This window comes from Mizuhopecten yessoensis, unplaced genomic scaffold (genome assembly GCF_002113885.1).
Source record: "Mizuhopecten yessoensis strain PY_sf001 unplaced genomic scaffold, ASM211388v2 scaffold4583, whole genome shotgun sequence".
In the NCBI taxonomy this organism is placed as follows: Eukaryota; Metazoa; Mollusca; class Bivalvia; order Pectinida; family Pectinidae; genus Mizuhopecten; species Mizuhopecten yessoensis.
Window position 1 is genome coordinate 742,007 of NW_018405619.1, and position 18,369 is coordinate 760,375.

General features: G+C 38.5%; 1 protein-coding gene across 5 annotated transcripts in view; it reads left to right on the forward strand.

The window, feature by feature from the left end:
• The window catches only part of LOC110449349 (inversin-like), a 73,732-nt gene that overhangs the window by 12,860 nt on the left and 42,503 nt on the right, over positions 1-18,369 (forward strand). For all 5 annotated transcript variants that reach the window (XM_021496155.1, XM_021496152.1, XM_021496154.1 and 2 more), the window contains exons 3-14: positions 654-780; positions 1,565-1,731; positions 3,956-4,129; positions 4,799-4,864; positions 5,614-5,715; positions 6,482-6,580; positions 6,972-7,047; positions 8,044-8,150; positions 8,701-8,866; positions 9,496-9,703; positions 11,352-11,432; positions 14,354-14,450. In XM_021496155.1, the coding sequence (XP_021351830.1) occupies positions 654-780; positions 1,565-1,731; positions 3,956-4,129; positions 4,799-4,864; positions 5,614-5,715; positions 6,482-6,580; positions 6,972-7,047; positions 8,044-8,150; positions 8,701-8,866; positions 9,496-9,703; positions 11,352-11,432; positions 14,354-14,450 (1,470 nt within the window). The remainder of the gene's footprint in view (positions 1-653; positions 781-1,564; positions 1,732-3,955; positions 4,130-4,798; positions 4,865-5,613; positions 5,716-6,481; positions 6,581-6,971; positions 7,048-8,043; positions 8,151-8,700; positions 8,867-9,495; positions 9,704-11,351; positions 11,433-14,353; positions 14,451-18,369) is intronic.

Genomic DNA, 18,369 nt, shown 5'->3' on the forward strand with positions numbered 1-18,369 from the left:
TACGTCTAACTACGTTTAATACATTTAACTAAGGTCGCCTACGGCCTACTACAGTAAACTACAGTCATCCCCCACTATGGTCAACTACGTGCATGACCGTAAGATGTGACCGCAGTGTAAGTCCAAGCTTTTGGGCTCATTCCTTCATCATGATATAGGCACTTCCTGTATTCAATTAGGGATGTGACACAAGGGTGAGGACCATTCACTTTTATCAGGAATAGTTATATTGCAATGTAAACAAAATATAATAAAAAAACAGTGTTCTGAATGTAAAACATTACCATCGAGGCTAAACTAGGATTCAAACCCTGGACTTTAGATTGATGATATACCATAGACAGAAGTGCCACGGCCCAACTGCGCTACAGTTATATCTAAACGAAAGTTAAGGGGAGGTAACTGCAAATAGGAAAAAACACAATGTAGTGGGACAGGGATCCTCTGGACTATTCTTATTCAAATTATTCTTTCTCTGTACAATTTCATTCCAAACAGCATTTGGTTTGCCAAAATTTCTTCCATAAATATGTACACATTTTCAACACTAAGTACAGTAAGGGTGCAATAATGTTAGATTTTGATAATTGCTTTTCCTGAAGGACATTTCTTCTTTTTGTCATTCCTATATTTGTATGTACTTCCTGTTTCAGGATGACATGCCCAGTGGTGCCATCAGTACAACTGATGAGGGCATCTCCCAGCAACTTGAGCATGTCACACAGATGCATGCAGCGGCTGTCAATGGCGACAAACCCTTCCTGGCCAGACTCATTCTCTGTGAGTCCAATTCCTTCCAGCAAATATATCTAAAAATATCTATAGGATCTTACATCTTACATGAGTTTCCATTTCATATGAGATTTATGAAACAAGTCAAAGAATTTTTCAATTTAGGCGAGCTAAAATGAAAAAAACGTGACAATTTTCATGAATTTCATATGAAATGAAAATGAGTGTAAGATCCTTTTTATCACATAATCAAGATATGTGGCATTTATTCGTGCAAAACGACAATTTTGACTCAAGTGCGTAAGTCTGTGACGTCATGTACTTGTCCTAGGCGTGACGTCACAATTAAAACAATTGAAACTTACAACCAATCACAGAGCTTATAGGTCATATTACATGGGTTAATACACAAACAAATATGACATGGGTATATTCACTGGATAATACAGTACATTATGTGATGAAAAAAGATAATGGCCTGTCAAAGACTGGAAGAGTAAATCATAATAATGATAGTTTTCAGCAGAGACTTGAACATTACTGTACAATTGTATCTTCCTTGGGTGTTACATATCAGTAATTCACTGCCAATTTGTCAGATATTTTTCTTGCATTCATTAAGGACTGTCCACTTGTGATTATTAATGACAAGTGATATATGTATTTGCCACTTCATCTTTAAATAATTATTGGCAATTCTGGTATCTTTTTCTAAATCCAGCAATCCACTGCCAAATTACAAAAAATGACAATGGATATAAGTTCATTAGTTTGTCTCAGATTTGCATGCAATAATAATTTCTGAATTTGTAAATCAATTTTGTTGTCACAGCCAATGGATCAGATGTGGACACAGGTGACCAGTTCGGCCGAACGCCGCTCATGTTCTGTATCCTGGCTGACCGACTGGACTGTGCGGAACTCCTCCTCAAGGCCGGCGCTCAAGTCAACAAAAAGGACAAGGGTGGAAGAGCTGCTCTTCACTGGGCCGCTCACAAGGTAAACTTAATATGTACTGGCATAGTGTACTGCATGTATACTGCCAAGGTATACTTCATGTATACTGCCAAGGTATACTGCAATAGCATACTGCATGTATACCGCCAAGGTATACTGCATGTGTACTGCCAAGGTATATTGCATGTATAGTGCCAAGGTATACTGCATGTATACTGCCAAGGTCTCTAAATAAGGTATATTGCATGTATACTGCTAAGGTATACTGCATGTATAGTGCCAAGGTATACTGCATGTATACTGCCAAGGTCTCTAAATAAGGTATATTGCATGTATACTGCCGATGTATACTGCCAGAGTATTCCGCATGTATACTGCCAAGGTAAACTGAGTATACTGCCAAGGTATACTTCATATATACTGCCAAGGTATATTTCATGTATACTGCCAAGTATACTACATGTATACTTCCAAGGTATATTGCACACATATGCACACATACTGTATGTATACTGCCAAGGTAAACCGCATGTAAACTGCCAAGGTATACTACATGATTTGTTTTGCTACATGTATACTGCCAAGGTATACTTCATGTATACTGCAAATATATACTGCATGTGTACTTCAAAGGTATACTACATGTGTACTTCCAAGGTATACTGCAAGCACATTGCCAGGGTATACTGCATATATACTGCTAAGGTATACTGTATGTATACTGCCAAAGTATATTGCATGTATACTGCCAAGGTATACTGCATGATACTGCCAAGGTATATTGCATGTATTCTGTCAAATTTTTGACTGAGCGGAAGTTTCTTGGTATACAGTATATAGACTGAATGAATTGTAATGTATTGGAATAGGGCTAAAGTTTAACTGGGTGAATGTTTCCTGGTGTCCAGTATACTACCAATTACAGTACTGGTAAAATGAATTGTAGTGTATCGGAGTAGGACTAACGTTTAACTGGGTGAATGTTTCCTGGTGTCCAGTATACTACAAATTACAGTACTGGAAAACTGCATATATACAGTCAAGGTATACTGCATGCATGTTTAAATTACTGCTCAGGAATGCTTCACGTATACTTCTAATTAAAGGCATTCTCCGTGGGAAGGTCCAAAGACTGGGGAAGGAGGGTGGGTGAGAGTATTATAAATGTTCGTAAACATGATATATTGAGGTAAAATATGATTCACAACCTGCATTCAAGGGTTTGTACAGGCATTGAAAAGGCCCTTAAACAAAGGATTGGCCCTAAAAAACCTTAAGTTGTTGAAATGGCCCTAAAAGCCCTTACATTTAAAATGTCTTGAAAGGGTAACAACAAGCCTTGAATTTGATGAGATGGTAATTAAACTGTGATTGTACAGTTATATATAACTTTTAGAGGTTTTGTGGTGTAATTCTCATAAAAAGAAATTCTGAAAAAACAGGAAAATGAAATAGTTGTTATGAGTTAATTTCTGAGATTTAGGACTACCGACCAGTGTTAGATTGTAGGATTTGTTTGATGTTTATACAGTGAATTTAGAGACGTCCAGATTACACATATAGATGTCTGTAAATTGAGAATTTGTAAAAAAAAAATTCTGAAAAAGGCCAATAAAAGGACCCAAGTGAGCCTTGAATTTCATAGTAAAAATACTGTGCGGCTATGGTGTGTATGAGTATATATGAAATGTTTGAACTAAATATGTCATTAATTAGCATGCTCTGTTATGATAGTACACACGATCAGTAAGTCATATTAATATTCTCTACAGACCCAAAACTGGGTATATGAAATGAGTATGGTTAACATGAAATGTGTATGGAATGTTTAGGATGAGTGTACTGTGAAGTATGTTATAGTCTCCCAAATATTGTCATGTGTATGTGCTTTGAAAAATTGAATAAAAATATATATAAAAAAAAAATACAAAAATTCTGTGCAGACCCTGAATTTGGAACATATGAGTAATATGGTTCTGTGGCTAAATTATTTAAAAATAATGAACAAATGTCACTCTAAGTCCCAATACTTTGGGTTCCTGGCCTTCTTCAAGGGCAACGTCAACAATTGTTTCAAGTAACGTCCATTTTGTTGACTCTATGACATCAGAACGTGCTGTCAAAAAAACAAAACATCAAGGTAATGTTGAGTGAAATCTCTCCTGTCAGCAGTCTCTTTGTTTATTACCTTAGAGTGATATGTGTTCTATATTGTTTTATGTACAGTTAGTTGAAGCAACAAAATGTTCGGTTTTGTTATTTGAAGGGAAATTTCCGGTTGTTGAAATTGCTGTTGTCCAAAGGTGCAGACTGTCGGGAGAAGGACAGCGAAGGTCAAACAGCACTGCATCTGTGTACGCGACATAAGTCGCCAAAATGTATGGCACTGTTGCTACGGCAACTGTCGCCAGGGGAACTGGATAACCAGGATAAAAGTAAGGTAGGTGACTTGTGTTTCTAAGGGAATTGTGTGCCTTGATTGATATAATGTTGATTAGAAATTATCACAAGGTCTAGATCTGCAGTAAAACACAATAACAACAAACCCGGGGTATGTATTATAAGAAGGTTGCAATCAGCAAATTTTGTTACAGAGCTGAATATTCAAGTGCATGGGGACAAGGTGCTCACTCACAGTATAATATAGTTGTAATAAACATGTTTTAAATAAGTTAATTGGAGGAGGTTCTTAGGAGGTTCTTATATACCGCTTCATCACAACCTAGTTCGTAGGTGGTCTCAAAGCGGTTCACAAGTTATTATCCGTGGTTATACGGCTTTTGCAACCAGCCAATACATTTCTCAACTCCCTGGGGAGCATACAGCTGGAGCTGCCATTTCGGCGCTAACAGCTAGCATTCAACAATTCTAGCACTGCCCAACCACGTACTCATTTACAGCTGAGTAGACTGGAACAAACGTAGTAAAGTATCTGTCCCAAAGATACAACACATTGCAAAGTGTTAACCTCGTATGATATCCTAACGTAAAATTATATCATAACTTTTTTCTATTTTTTTCTTTTTATAGAAACCTTTCCATTTATTGGTAAGCCCTGATTCTTGTCAGTTTAAATGTTTTCAACAATGATTTTTCTCCGTATTTTTAGAGGACAGCACTTCACTGGGCAGCTTCATATGGAAACATGGAACATGTAAAAATGCTGATTAAACAGGTCAGTATATTTCTGTCCTACTCTTCCACTGTTAACTAGTTGTGTAACGGGACATTTTTGCTGCAGTTTAATTTTTGCCTTTTTCACCCTCTTGAATGAGGGCAAATTTATCATTACAGCAGACACTAGTTAACAACATAAGTTACTTAGTAACTAAATGTGAAAGGGGAAATTAACACATGACGAATTTGGAATTTACAGGCTAAGGACGAAAGTTTGATTGGGCAAACATTTTCCCAGTATACAGTTATTATGCAGGCTTTAACTATTCCAATTTGGATTAAATATTAAAAATTTAATATGCATCAATTGAATTTGTATTTTGATCTTGACATGTGATATTGATTAAAAGGAAATGGAGATCAAAATTAAAGACAGTTTTTTTTCATTAATTTCGTATATCAGATACACGCATGCAATTAAGATATTTAGAATTAACATCACACATTTTTAGCACTGATTTTAATCTCAGAAAACATTGAGGTAGGTGTCAATGTTTTGTTGAGACCCACAGATATGTCACTTGTTTTTGCGGGGTATGTGTGTAATCTTATTATCCACTATCATCCCCAAAGAAATATCCTGTAATTTTTTCTATGATATTTATTACATAAAAAATAATCTTTGTAGATCCCCATGTCTAGAAATATTGTCGGTTAAATAAATAATAGAAATAATTGTGGTTAGATTGGATGTTAAATTTGTTTCTTCTGCAGCTTGATAATGTTTACAAACATATTTTTTTGTAGGATTCTAACATTGGTATTCCTGACATTGATGGGAAGACCCCACTTCATTGGGCGGCCAGTAGTCGGGATAGAGATGCTGTTAACTGTGTTAGGATCATACTGGTAAGTCATACGTGTTTATACAGGTCATACGTCTGTAATTCACCTTTCAGTAGGGGTCACCTGTCTGCAGGGGTCACATGTCTGCATAGGTCACCTGTCTGCATAGGTCACCTGTCTGCATGGGTCAATTGTCTACATGGGTCACCTGCCTGCATGGGTCACCTGTCTACTTGGGTCACCTGTCTACATGGGTCACCTGTCTGCATGGGTCACCTGTCTGCATGGGTCACCTGTCTGTAAACATGACCTGTTTATTGAGAACACTTTCTTTATTAGACACCTGTCGGTGAAAATGACTTATCCAAAGGATCACCTGTTTGTGTCAAATCATTATATAATTGGAGGTTTTATGCGTAAGCAAATTTTCAGGTCATTCTACCTGAAAAGAGCCAAAGAAATTAACTTTTGACCCAAATTAAAATGAAAAATTTAACCTGAATTCAAATGAAATTTTGTTGTTGTAAATTTGACATGAGATCACACTTTACTTCATTAGAACAAGTACTAATAATCTGCTGTAAATTTTAGGATAATATCATAGTTAATATATTTTTTTTTTTTTTTTTTTAAGTTGAGAATCCAATTTCATTGGTTATTTGTGCTTTATATATAGCTTATATATAACTTAGGTATATTTTTGCATTTTTGTGTAAATATTGATAAAACACTTATCAACCCGTTGAACTTTAGTGTTACCATAGCAACAAGAAACTGGTGACCATTGCTTCAGTATCATTATGATGTGACCTCACCTTTTGTTTCCTAGGAGACGACTCCTAGCGTAATTAACTGGCAGGATTATGAAGGTCGTACTGCCCTTCACCTTGCGGTTGCAGATGGTAACGAGGCAGTCGTAGTAGCACTGGTAAGTGGAATAATGGCTCGATCTTCTCTTTTTCTTAACAACTATTTGTATATGTAAACTTTATTTCTTTTACAACAATTATGAAACACGTTATGTAAAATTATATTAATTAATCACTTTTGTGGGGGGGGGTTAATGGTGGAGGAAACTGGAGTACCTGGTAACCCCGTATATTTTTTTATCCAGTTGGGGAATCTAACTCCAGTCGCCTTGCAGTGAAAAGCGAGTGCATTATTCACTGCGCTGTCTGATTGCCCATTTGAAATTTAAAATCCAATTTCATTTGTCATTTGTGCTTTATAAACTTAGGTATGGTTTGGCATTTTTTGAAGTTGATGTATTCTTAAATTAATTGTGAAAAGAAGTTTGAGTTTTCTTTTTCATGTTTCAGACATCTGTGGAGAACTGTAATGTGTCGGCGCTGGATAACATGTTTAGGACACCCTTACATTGGGCGGCTGTGCTAGGTAAGTTTGGGATTTGTGTTAGAGTTATCTCCCTTTTAAAGAATCATTCAAAATTGTTTTTCATGTATTATTATGTAGAATTCAAATTTGTTATCAATCAATTAAATAAACCCAATTCTCTCAGACATGAGGTTTATATCACAAAAATGTTGCTTATATGTATCCTGAAGTAAGTTAATTCAGTAAGATTAAATCAATGTTTATAGAAACGGCAATATGATTGAAATCCATTAAATTTCAACACCTTTAACCAAACATTTACAAAATTGACTGAATATTCTTCACTTATGTATGCAAATTTCAATTTGTTACTATTGGAACCGTTTTTAAAACACAGATATTTCAATAATAATATGTGGCAGATTTTAATTGTACATAGCTAGGATTATGGTCACCTTCTAGCTTTGAGCTAGAGGGAATTACCCTTTAGCTCAGTGGTAGGGGATTCGACAGCTAGTAACCTTGAGATTGAGGGTTCTTTCGTGTTATAAATGGTGTATGTGGCCCTCCCTGTGGTGACAGGGAGTTAGAATCTGTATTGTGGTATTCCAGGGCAAATACATTTAAAAAGGGGGGAGTAGTGTGGCAGATTTTAATTGTACATAGGATTAGGGTCACCTTCTAGCTTCCAGCTGGAGGGAATTCCCCTTTAGCTCAGTAGTAGGGCATCCAACTAGGAATCTAGGGATCACAAGTTTGATCCCCAGTGAGGCACACTACTCTCTTTCCTGTTACAAATATAATAATATGGGGGAAGTATTCATTTAAAAAGTATTCAGTTATATAACAGTTACATGAAAAGTTTCAAATTTTGATGGGATCAGGAGACATGAGAAGCCCTTCACTTACATAAACCTATACAATCGTTTCCTGGTAAAAACAACAAAGAGTTCCACCTTGTTTGACACTCCTTATATGAATAGTTTGTCTTTCAGTTTAAGAAATCATATAGAAAATTATATTTTTGATGAATGACACTTAACACTTGCCTTACAGGTCATTCAAAGATTGTCGGTCTCCTACTTGATAACGGTGCGGACTACGCCAGCTCAGACTCCAACGGTGCTACTCCCTTACACTACGCAGCACAGAACAACTACGATGTAGGTCAAGGTCAAGGTCAAGGCTATGGTGTGGGAAGGGACCTCACCGATGATATATTGATGTTTAGATATGCATTGGCAATTATGTCACTATTTTTTGAAAACATGGTTTATTGGCAACTCCCATTAATTCAAGACTTTAATGTTTGGTCTGGTAAGGACAGTACTACACATTACCTCCCTTCGCTGGTTTTTTTAATTTGTGCAAAATTGTCAAGTATTTATTTATTAAATCGTTCACCCCTAAAGTCACATTTGAACCTTACCCAATCAAAGGCTGGGCAAGTCCATTTTAAAAATGTAGGGATGAATGAGTTATGACTTCCACTTAAGAAAATTGGTCTCAAAAACTTCTGTAATTTACTTGGACAGGGCTGAAAGGAAACAGATACTGTGAAATTATACAAGTTTTGATACATTATATCATTTTGGACATTTTGAAAAATTTTGAATCTTCAGCAGCATTTGAGGAAACAAAACCTAATATAAAAGGTTAACTGGATTAGATTGTGACCCTTTCTGTTATGTATCTGTTGCTAACACTTTTCAGGATACTGCCGCTGTGTTTCTTTCGCGTAAAAATGTAACTGACGAACCTGATGTGGATGGCCGCACAGCATTTATGTGGGCTGCTGGGAAGGGTGCTGATGATGTCATTCGGATATTTCTGAAACACAACGTAGATATTCAACAGGTGGATAACAATGGTGGCACTGGTATGTGATTTTTTTTATTAATCTGTCAATTTGAATAATTTTCTGTCATCTATTCGAATGGTTTGAACAGCTTCCTCTAAAGAACTGAGACCTAAGACCATTTTATTTGTCTGGTAGCTATCCTGGATAAAGTGCTATAAAGTTTCTTCAAATCAATTATCCAATCCCCAATCACGGAAAGTGTTCTGATATATATTCTGCTGGTTAGCTTAATTAGCATATATTGCACGACGTACCATAATACAAGATTATTTTTTTTAACGGCGACAACGAACTGAAGTAAGGGAGATGGGCTTATTACCGGCACCAACGAACTGAAGTAAGGGGGATGGGCTTATTACCGGCATCCATTCTTTGCACGGAAAGTAAGGAAAAGTGGGGGTGGGCTTATTACCAGGCATGGGCTTATCACTGGTAAAATACGATATACAGACAAACTAGCTATGATATCCACGGCTACAGGCATGCAGATATATGCACTGCAGGCTGATAAGCTAGGTAATCCATGGCTACAGACATATAAACATACTTGACGCCACATCAGCTACAGTAAAATACCTTGATTATAGCTCCGTATGCTGTCTGTTTTCCATCTTTTTATATTTTAATTTAAAATGCCTTTCTTGTAGCTCTGCATGCTGCTTCTCTTTCTGGTCACCCTTCATCGGTCAAAGAATTACTTGACCACGGGGCACAACTAGATGCTACAGATCTCACAAAACACACGCCTCTGTTCCGAGCCTGTGAGATGGGTCACACAGATGTTGTACAAACACTCATAGACTTCGGAGCACGTGTAGATGTCTTGGATCAAGATGGCCGATCACCACTGCACTGGTAAAGCTCTTCAGGCAAAACTTCTCGATATGGGGTATAATTTCAAAAAAATATAACACATTTTTCTCAATCTCATATTTTGGAGTAAAACTTATGCCGGGTTGAGATACATCCAGAGTACATATGTACTGCAAAATCTTGTTGTGTTTTCAATTTTGCAGATTTTTGGGAAAAAATTGCTGTTTCATTGGAAACCTGAATTAAGGGAAAGTTATTCGACACTTTTATAAATCATATACTGTATGACGGGAAAATTTGGCTGCAGTTTTATTTTCACCTTTTTGCCCTCCGTAATGAGGGTGAATTTATCATTAGAGCAAACATTTATAAACAAAATAATATACATAGTATTTAAATGTGAAGGCAGAATTTCATATCGGGAGAAAATAGATTTTACCATGAAAGGTAAAACTTTCCGGTATATAGAAATCAATAGTTAATTGCTTTGTCAAGCCTATAGTATACTGGAAAACTGCTGCCAAGTCAAGCTTTCATCCATCACAGATAAAGTTGACATGTTCTCTATGTCTTAGTTTTGCCCTCCACATGCTACTACTATATATTGTATCGTAGTTATGCACTTATATTTGCTGTTATGATAATTTAACCATCATTATGGAGGGCAAAAGGGACGAAAATTAAAATGTGTCAAAAATTTCCCGGTAAACAGAGGAAGAAAACATTGTCCTCGGCTGACACATCAGTACATTTAGTCCTCGGCTGCCCCATCAGTACATTTAGTCCTCAGCTGACACATCAGTACATTTAGCCCTCGGCTGACACATCAGTACCTTTAGTCCTCGGCTGACACATTAGTACATTTAGTCCTCGGCTGACCCATCAGTACATTTAGTCCTCAGCTGACACATCAGTACATTTAGTCGTCGGCTGACACATCAGTACATTTATTTTTCAGCTGACACATCAGTACATTTATTCTTCGGCTGACACATCAGTACATGTAGTCCTCGGCTGACACATCAGAACATTTAGTCCTCGGGTGACACATAAGTACATTTAGTCCTCGGCTGTCACAGCAGTACATTTAGTCCTCGGCTGTCACAGCAGTACATTTAGTCCTCGGCTGCCCCATCAGTACATTTAGTCCTCGACTGACACATCAGTACATTTAGCCCTCGGCTGACACATCAGTACGTTTAGTCCTCGGCTGACACATTAGTACATTTAGTCCTCGGCTGCCCCATCAGTACATTTAGTCCTCATCTGACACATCAGTACATTTATTTTTCAGCTGACACATCAGTACATTTAGCCCTCGGCTGACACATCAGTACCTTTAGTCCTCGGCTGACACATTAGTACATTTAGTCCTCGGCTGACCCATCAGTACATTTAGTCCTCATCTGACACATCAGTACATTTATTCTTCGGCTGACACATCAGTACATATAGTCCTCGGCTGACACATCAGAACATTTAGTCCTCGGGTGACACATCAGTACATTTAGTCCTCGGCTGACACATCAGTACATTTATCTTAAAATTGTTGTACTGCAACCAAATTCTTGGAGAATATTAATTCTTGGTTCAATAAATAAAGAATGTATTTTAATTTGTGCGTAATATAATGTTCAGAAAAATATTTAATGGAAGTGTTTTAGAAATAATATTTTGTTGTTCTTTTCAGGGCTGCATTGGGAGGCCATGCATATATCTGTCAAACTTTAATAAAATATGGTGTAGATCCGAACATAAGGGATTATAATGGGTGAGTTATTATTACTTAAATTTTATTTACATCTTCGTCATTGTTTTCAAATATTTTTATTTTACCTTTCTTTGGATTCTATTGTAACACCATATTTTTAAATCTATTTTAATACACTCTTGACATTATTTTGACGTGTTGTGATTCTGATGTCGTGTTATTATGACATCATAGATTCGACTAGTCATTATGACATCATACTTTTTTGACGTCATTTCCTCTACTTTTGAAGAAGCTAGATGGTCGTAACTTGAGTTCATTGTTGACTTGTGCCCTTGAAGAAGCCAAGGAAGCTGAAATATTGGGACTAAGAGTGAAATTTATTCTTTATCTTTTCTCCCTATGAAAATCAACAGTTGTTTGTTATTGAAAAACAGTTTTAGACAAACATTAGAAAATTTTCATAATGCAATTTCCTGCTTGTAATCCGAAAATTGTTATTTTTGAAGCAGTGTTATTTTGGGATTAGTAATGGTGAATATTGAATTTAACCATTTCACCACTGCAGACCATGATGGACTCATCCAGATCAATACATGGGCGAGTCTACTAAAGTTTTATAGGGGTGAAAGGGTTAAGATGGTGGTGAACGGTTCTAGTCAAGTTTCTTACACGATAATTCTGAATAAAATCAAACTTTACTGTACCTCATTTATGTGAAGATATTTATTAGGGCCCCGTATCGGAGATACGGGTGCCCTATAGTAATAACTCTGTCTGTCTGTCTGTGTCTATCTGTCTGTCTGTCTGTCTGTCTGTGTCTGTCTGTCCACAAATTTTGTTTCTGGCTGATAACTTTGGTATTTGTTGACTGATGTACATGAAACTTGGTCAAGATGTTCAGTTCACAAAAATACACATTGAGGTAAAAAGTCAAGGTCATAGGTCAAGGTCATTAAGTTCAAAGGTCAAGGTCTAATTTTACATCTTTTCACTGATGAACATTTTGTTATGACATAATGAAGCAAAGTTGATCAGAATTAAACAAGGAGTCAACTGACCAAAGGTCAAGGTCATCGGGTCAGGGGTCAAGGTCAATTTTGTAGCTTTTTACTGGTGAACATTTCGCTATGACATTATGAAGCAAAGTTGTTCGGAATTAAACAAAGAGACACACTGAGGTAAAAAGTTGAGGTCAAAGGTCAAGGTCATTAGATTCAAAGGTCAAGGTCAAATTTTGCATCTTTTCACTGATAAACATTTTGTTATGACATGATGAAGCAAAGTTGATCAGAATTAAACAAGGAGTCAACTGACCAAAGGTCAAGGTCATCGGGTCAGGGGTCAAGGTCAAATTTTGTAGCTTTTCACTGGTGAACATTTCGCTATGACATTATGAAGCAAAGTTGTTCGGAATTAAACAAAGAGACACACTGAGGTAAAAAGTCGAGGTCAAAGGTCAAGGTCATTAGATTCAAAGGTCAAGGTCAAATTTTGCATCTTTTCACTGATGAACATTTTGTTATGACATGATGAAGCAAAGTTGATCAGAATTAAACAAGGAGTCAACTGACCAAAGGTCAAGGTCACTGGGTCAAAGGTGAAGGTTAAATTTTGTACCTTTTCCCTGATGAACATTTTGTTATGACATTATGAAGCAATGTTGTTCAGAACTTAACACAGAGTCAACTGACCTTAGGTCCAGGTTACGGGGTCCAAAGGGTCAAGGTCAAGTTTTGTATTTTTCACTGATAAACATTTTGTTATGATATTAAGAAGCAAAGTTGGTCGGAATTAAAGAATAAGTCAACTGACCAAAGATCAGGGTCACTGGGTTAATGGTCAAGGTCATTTGGGTCCAAAGGTCAAAGACAAAGTGGATCTCTGACTTTGACCCTGGCTCTTGATGGAGGAGGTATAAAAGGTGAAATAAAACAAATCAAAGCTAACAAATGAGTATTGCACCGGTATTTACATTTCTGTTAGCCCAGCAAATATGGAGGTGGAAGGAAACAAGACTCACATCATAGTACATGTAAAATGTATATTTTGCTTCCTTGCGATTCCTTTTGAAGTCAAACGTCAAGCTCAGCTATATGGGCAGATTGCTTCTTGATGATTATGGGGGATATATTGCCACAAGACGGGGCCCTTACTGACCTGTCAGTGTTCTAGTTGGTACTGATTTGTTTATTTTTGAGAGTTTAGAAAAGTTATCTCAAATATGCTTTTTATCTAAAAAATAAAATATGGTCTCGTTAACTTAATCAACAATAAGACTGTGATTGTTTCTGAATACAAACAGTTTTGGAGTACTTTTTGGTCCTTCTGTACGGGTGATTTCTAAACTCCAAAACATGCTGGGAATGGATATCCTCCAAACCAAAATGGAATGACTTTCTCATTGGGTTATGTATTAAAGTCATAGGATACAGTAACAGGAAAGAGAGTAGTGTGTTCCACCGGGGATCAAACCTGCAATCCCACACTTCCTAGTCAGACGTTCTACCACTGAGCTAAATGGAAAGCTATAGGAGGCCACTTTAATCCTATGTACAATTCACTGCCCCCTCCCCCCTCCCCACCCTTTAAATGTGTTCTACCTTGAACACCAAAAAATAAAAACTCACTGCATAAAGGACCATAGACACGATTTGTAACAGGAATGAGAGTAGCGTGCTTCCACCGGGATCGAATGCATGATCCCAGTTTTCCTAGTCAGACGCTCTACCACTGAGCTAGAAGAAATTTGACATTTGACTTAATGATACCCTTTGTTGAAAAACATCAGAATTGTGATGGTACACTAGTATCGAATTGATCCAACATGGCGTCCACTTGAGATACAAAATGATGATGTCATAAAAAAAATCATGAAATGGTGTCAATTTTTAGAAGACATTCAAGTGTTTAAATTGTTCTTTAAAACAACCAATGTTGTACCCTGGATTGTATATGTAAAATTGTTGTTTAATTTTCAGTCGAACACCTTTGCAGTGTGCAGCCTATGGCGGTTTTGTAAATTGTATGTCTGTTCTAGTCGAGCACAAGGCCGATATAAACGCTCAAGATTTGGAGGTAAGTGTGGTCAAGTGCAACTTTTTATTCAAATAATTTTCTCAAATTTAAAATATTTTAGTCTCTAACAGGGTTTCACTGTACACACAAACCAAAGTGTCCAGACTAACAAGATTCTACTGTACACACAAACCAAAGTGTCTAGACTAACATGGTTCTACTGTACACACAGACCAAAGTGTCTAGACTAACATGGTTCTACTGTACACACAAACCAAAGTGACTAGACTAACATGGTTTCATTTTAAACACAGACAAAAGTGTCCAGACTAACAGGGCTCTCTGTAGCACAAACCAAAGTGTCCAGACTAACAAGGTTCTCATGTACACACAAACCAAAGTGTCTAGACTAACATGATTCTACTGTACACACAAACCAAAGTTTCCAGACTAACAGAACTCTCTGTAGTACAAACCAAAGTGTCCAGACTAACAAGGTTCTACTGTACATGTACACACAAACCAAAGTGTCCAGACCTACAGGGCTCTCTGTAGTACAAACCAAAGTGTCAGACTAACAGGACTCTCTGTAGTACAAACCAAAGTGTCAAGACTAACAGGACTCTCTATAGTACAGACCAAAGTGTCCAGACTAACAGGGCTCTCTGTGTGAACAAACCAAAGTGTCCAGACTAACAGGGCTCCCTGTGTGTACAAACCAAAGTGTCCAGACTAACAGGGCACTCTGTAGCACAAACCAAAGTGTCCAGACTAACAAGGTTCTCTGTATGTACAAACCAAAGTGTCCAGACTAACTGGGCTCTCTGTAGTACAAACCAAAGTGTCCAGACTCACAGGACTCTCTGTAGTACAAACAAAAGTGTCCAGACTAACAGGGCTCTCTGTAGCACAAACCAAAGTGTCCAGACTAACAGGGCTCTCTGTGTGAACAAACCAAAGTGTCCAGACTAACAGGGCTCCCTGTGTGTACAAACCAAAGTGTCCAGACTAACAGGGCACTCTGTAGCACAAACCAAAGTGTCCAGACTAACAGGGCTCCCTGTGTGTACAAACCAAAGTGTCCAGACTAACAGGGCTCCCTGTGTGTACAAACCAAAGTGTCCAGACTAACAGGGCTCCCTGTGTGTACAAACCAAAGTGTCCAGACTAACAGGGCACTCTGTAGCACAAACCAAAGTGTCCAGACTAACAGGGCTCTCTATAGTACAAACCAAAGTGTCCAGACTAACAGGACTCTCTATAGTACAGACCAAAGTGTCCAGACTAACAGGGCTCTCTGGGTGTACAAACCAAAGTGTCCAGACTAACAGGGCACTCTGTAGCACAAACCAAAGTGTCCAGACTAACAGGGCTCCCTGTGTGTACAAACCAAAGTGTCCAGACTAACAGGGCACTCTGTAGCACAAACCAAAGTGTCCAGACTAACAGGGCTCTCTATAGTACAAACCAAAGTGTCCAGACTAACAGGACTTTCTGTAGTACAAACCAAAGTGTCCAGACTAACAGGAATCTCTGTAGTACAGACCAAAGTTTCCAGACTAACAGGGCTCTCTGTAACACAAACCAAGTACAAACCAAAGTGTCAAGACTAACAGGGCTCTCTCTGTGTACAAACCAAAGTGTCCAGACTAACAGGGCACTCTGTAGCACAAACCAAAGTGTCCAGACTAACAAGGTTCCACTGTTCACACAAACCAAAGTGTCCAGACTAACAGGACTCTCTGTAGCACAAACCAAAGTGTCCAGACTAACAAGGTTCCACTGTTCACACAAACCAAAGTGTCCAGACTAACAGGACTCTCTATAGTACAGACCAAAGTGTCCAGACTAACAGGGCTCTCTGGGTGTACAAACCAAAGTGTCCAGACTAACAGGGCACTCTGTAGCACAAACCAAAGTGTCCAGACTAACAGGAATCTCTGTAGTACAGACCAAAGTTTCCAGACTAACAAGGTTCTACTGTACACACACACCAAAGTTTCCAGACTAACAGGGCTCTCTGTAGCACAAACCAAAGTGTCCAGACTAACAAGGTTCCACTGTTCACACAAACCAAAGTGTCCAGACTAACAGGACTCTCTGTAGCACAAACCAAAGTGTCCAGACTAACAAGGTTCCACTGTTCACACAAACCAAAGTGTCCAGACTAACAGGACTCTCTATAGTACAGACCAAAGTGTCCAGACTAACAGGGCTCTCTGGGTGTACAAACCAAAGTGTCCAGACTAACAGGGCACTCTGTAGCACAAACCAAAGTGTCCAGACTAACAAGGTTCTACTGTACATGTACACACAAACCAAAGTGTCCAGACCTACAGGGCTCTCTGTAGTACAAACCAAAGTGTCAGACTAACAGGACTCTCTGTAGTACAAACCAAAGTGTCCAGACTCACAGGACTCTCTGTAGTACAAACAAAAGTGTCCAGACCTACAGGGCTCTCTGTAGCACAAACCAAAGTGTCCAGACTAACAAGGTTCTACTGTACATGTACACACAAACCAAAGTGTCCAGACCTACAGGGCTCTCTGTAGTACAAACCAAAGTGTCAAGACTAACAGGGCTCTCTCTGTGTACAAACCAAAGTGTCCAGACTAACAGGGCACTCTGTAGCACAAACCAAAGTGTCCAGACTAACAGGGCTCCCTGTGTGTACAAACCAAAGTGTCCAGACTAACAGGGCACTCTGTAGCACAAACCAAAGTGTCCAGACTAACAAGGTTCCACTGTTCACACAAACCAAAGTGTCCAGACTAACAGGACTCTCTGTGGTACAAACCAAAGTGTCCAGACTAACAGGACTTTCTGTAGTAAAAACCAAAGTGTCCAGACTAACAGGGCTATCTGTGTGTACAAACCAAACTGTCCAGACTAACAAGGTTCTCTGTGTGTACAAACCAAACAGTCCAGACTAACAGGGCTCTCTGTAGTACAAACCAAAGGGTCCAGACTAACAAGGTTCTCATGTACACACACACCAAAGTGTCTAGACTAACATGATTCTACTGAACACACAAACCAAAGTTTCCAGACTAACAGAACTCTCTGTAGTACAAACCAAAGTGTCCAGACCAACAGGGCTCTCTGGAGTACAAACCAAAGTGTCAAGAATAACAGGGCTCTCTCTGTGTACAAACCAAAGTGTCCAGACTAACAGGGCTCCCTGTGTGTACAAACCAAAGTGTCCAGACTAACAGGGCACTCTGTAGCACAAACCAAAGTGTCCAGACTAACAAGGTTCCACTGTTCACACAAACCAAAGTGTCCAGACTAACAGGACTCTCTATAGTACAGACCAAAGTGTCCAGACTAACAGGGCTCTCTGGGTGTACAAACCAAAGTGTCCAGACTAACAGGGCTCTCTGTAGTACAAACCAAAGTGTCCAGACTAACAGGAATCTCTGTAGTACAGACCAAAGTTTCCAGACTAACAGGGCTCTCTGTAGTACAAACCAAAGTGTCCAGACTAACAGGACTCTCTGTAGTACAGACCAAAGTTTCCAGACTAACAAGTTCTCTGTAGTACAAACCAAAGTTTCCAGACTAACAAGGCTCTCTGTAGTACAAACCAAAGTGTCAAGACTAACAGGGCTCTCTGTAGCACAAACCAAAGTGTCCAGACTAACAGAGCTCTCTGTAGTACAAACCAAAGTGACCAGACTAACAGGGCTCTCTGTAGCACAAACCAAAGTGTCCAGACTAACAGGAATCTCTGTAGTACAGACCAAAGTTTCCAGACTAACAGGGCTCTCTGTAGTACAAACCAAAGTGTCCAGACTAACAGGACTCTCTGTACAGACCAATGTTTCCAGACTAACAAGTTCTCTGTAGTAAAAACCAAAGTGTCCAGACTAACAGGGCTCTCTGTGTGTACAAACCAAACTGTCCAGACTAACAGGGCTCTCTGCAGTACAAATCAAAGTTTCCAGACTAACAGGGCTCTCTGTAGTACAAACCAAA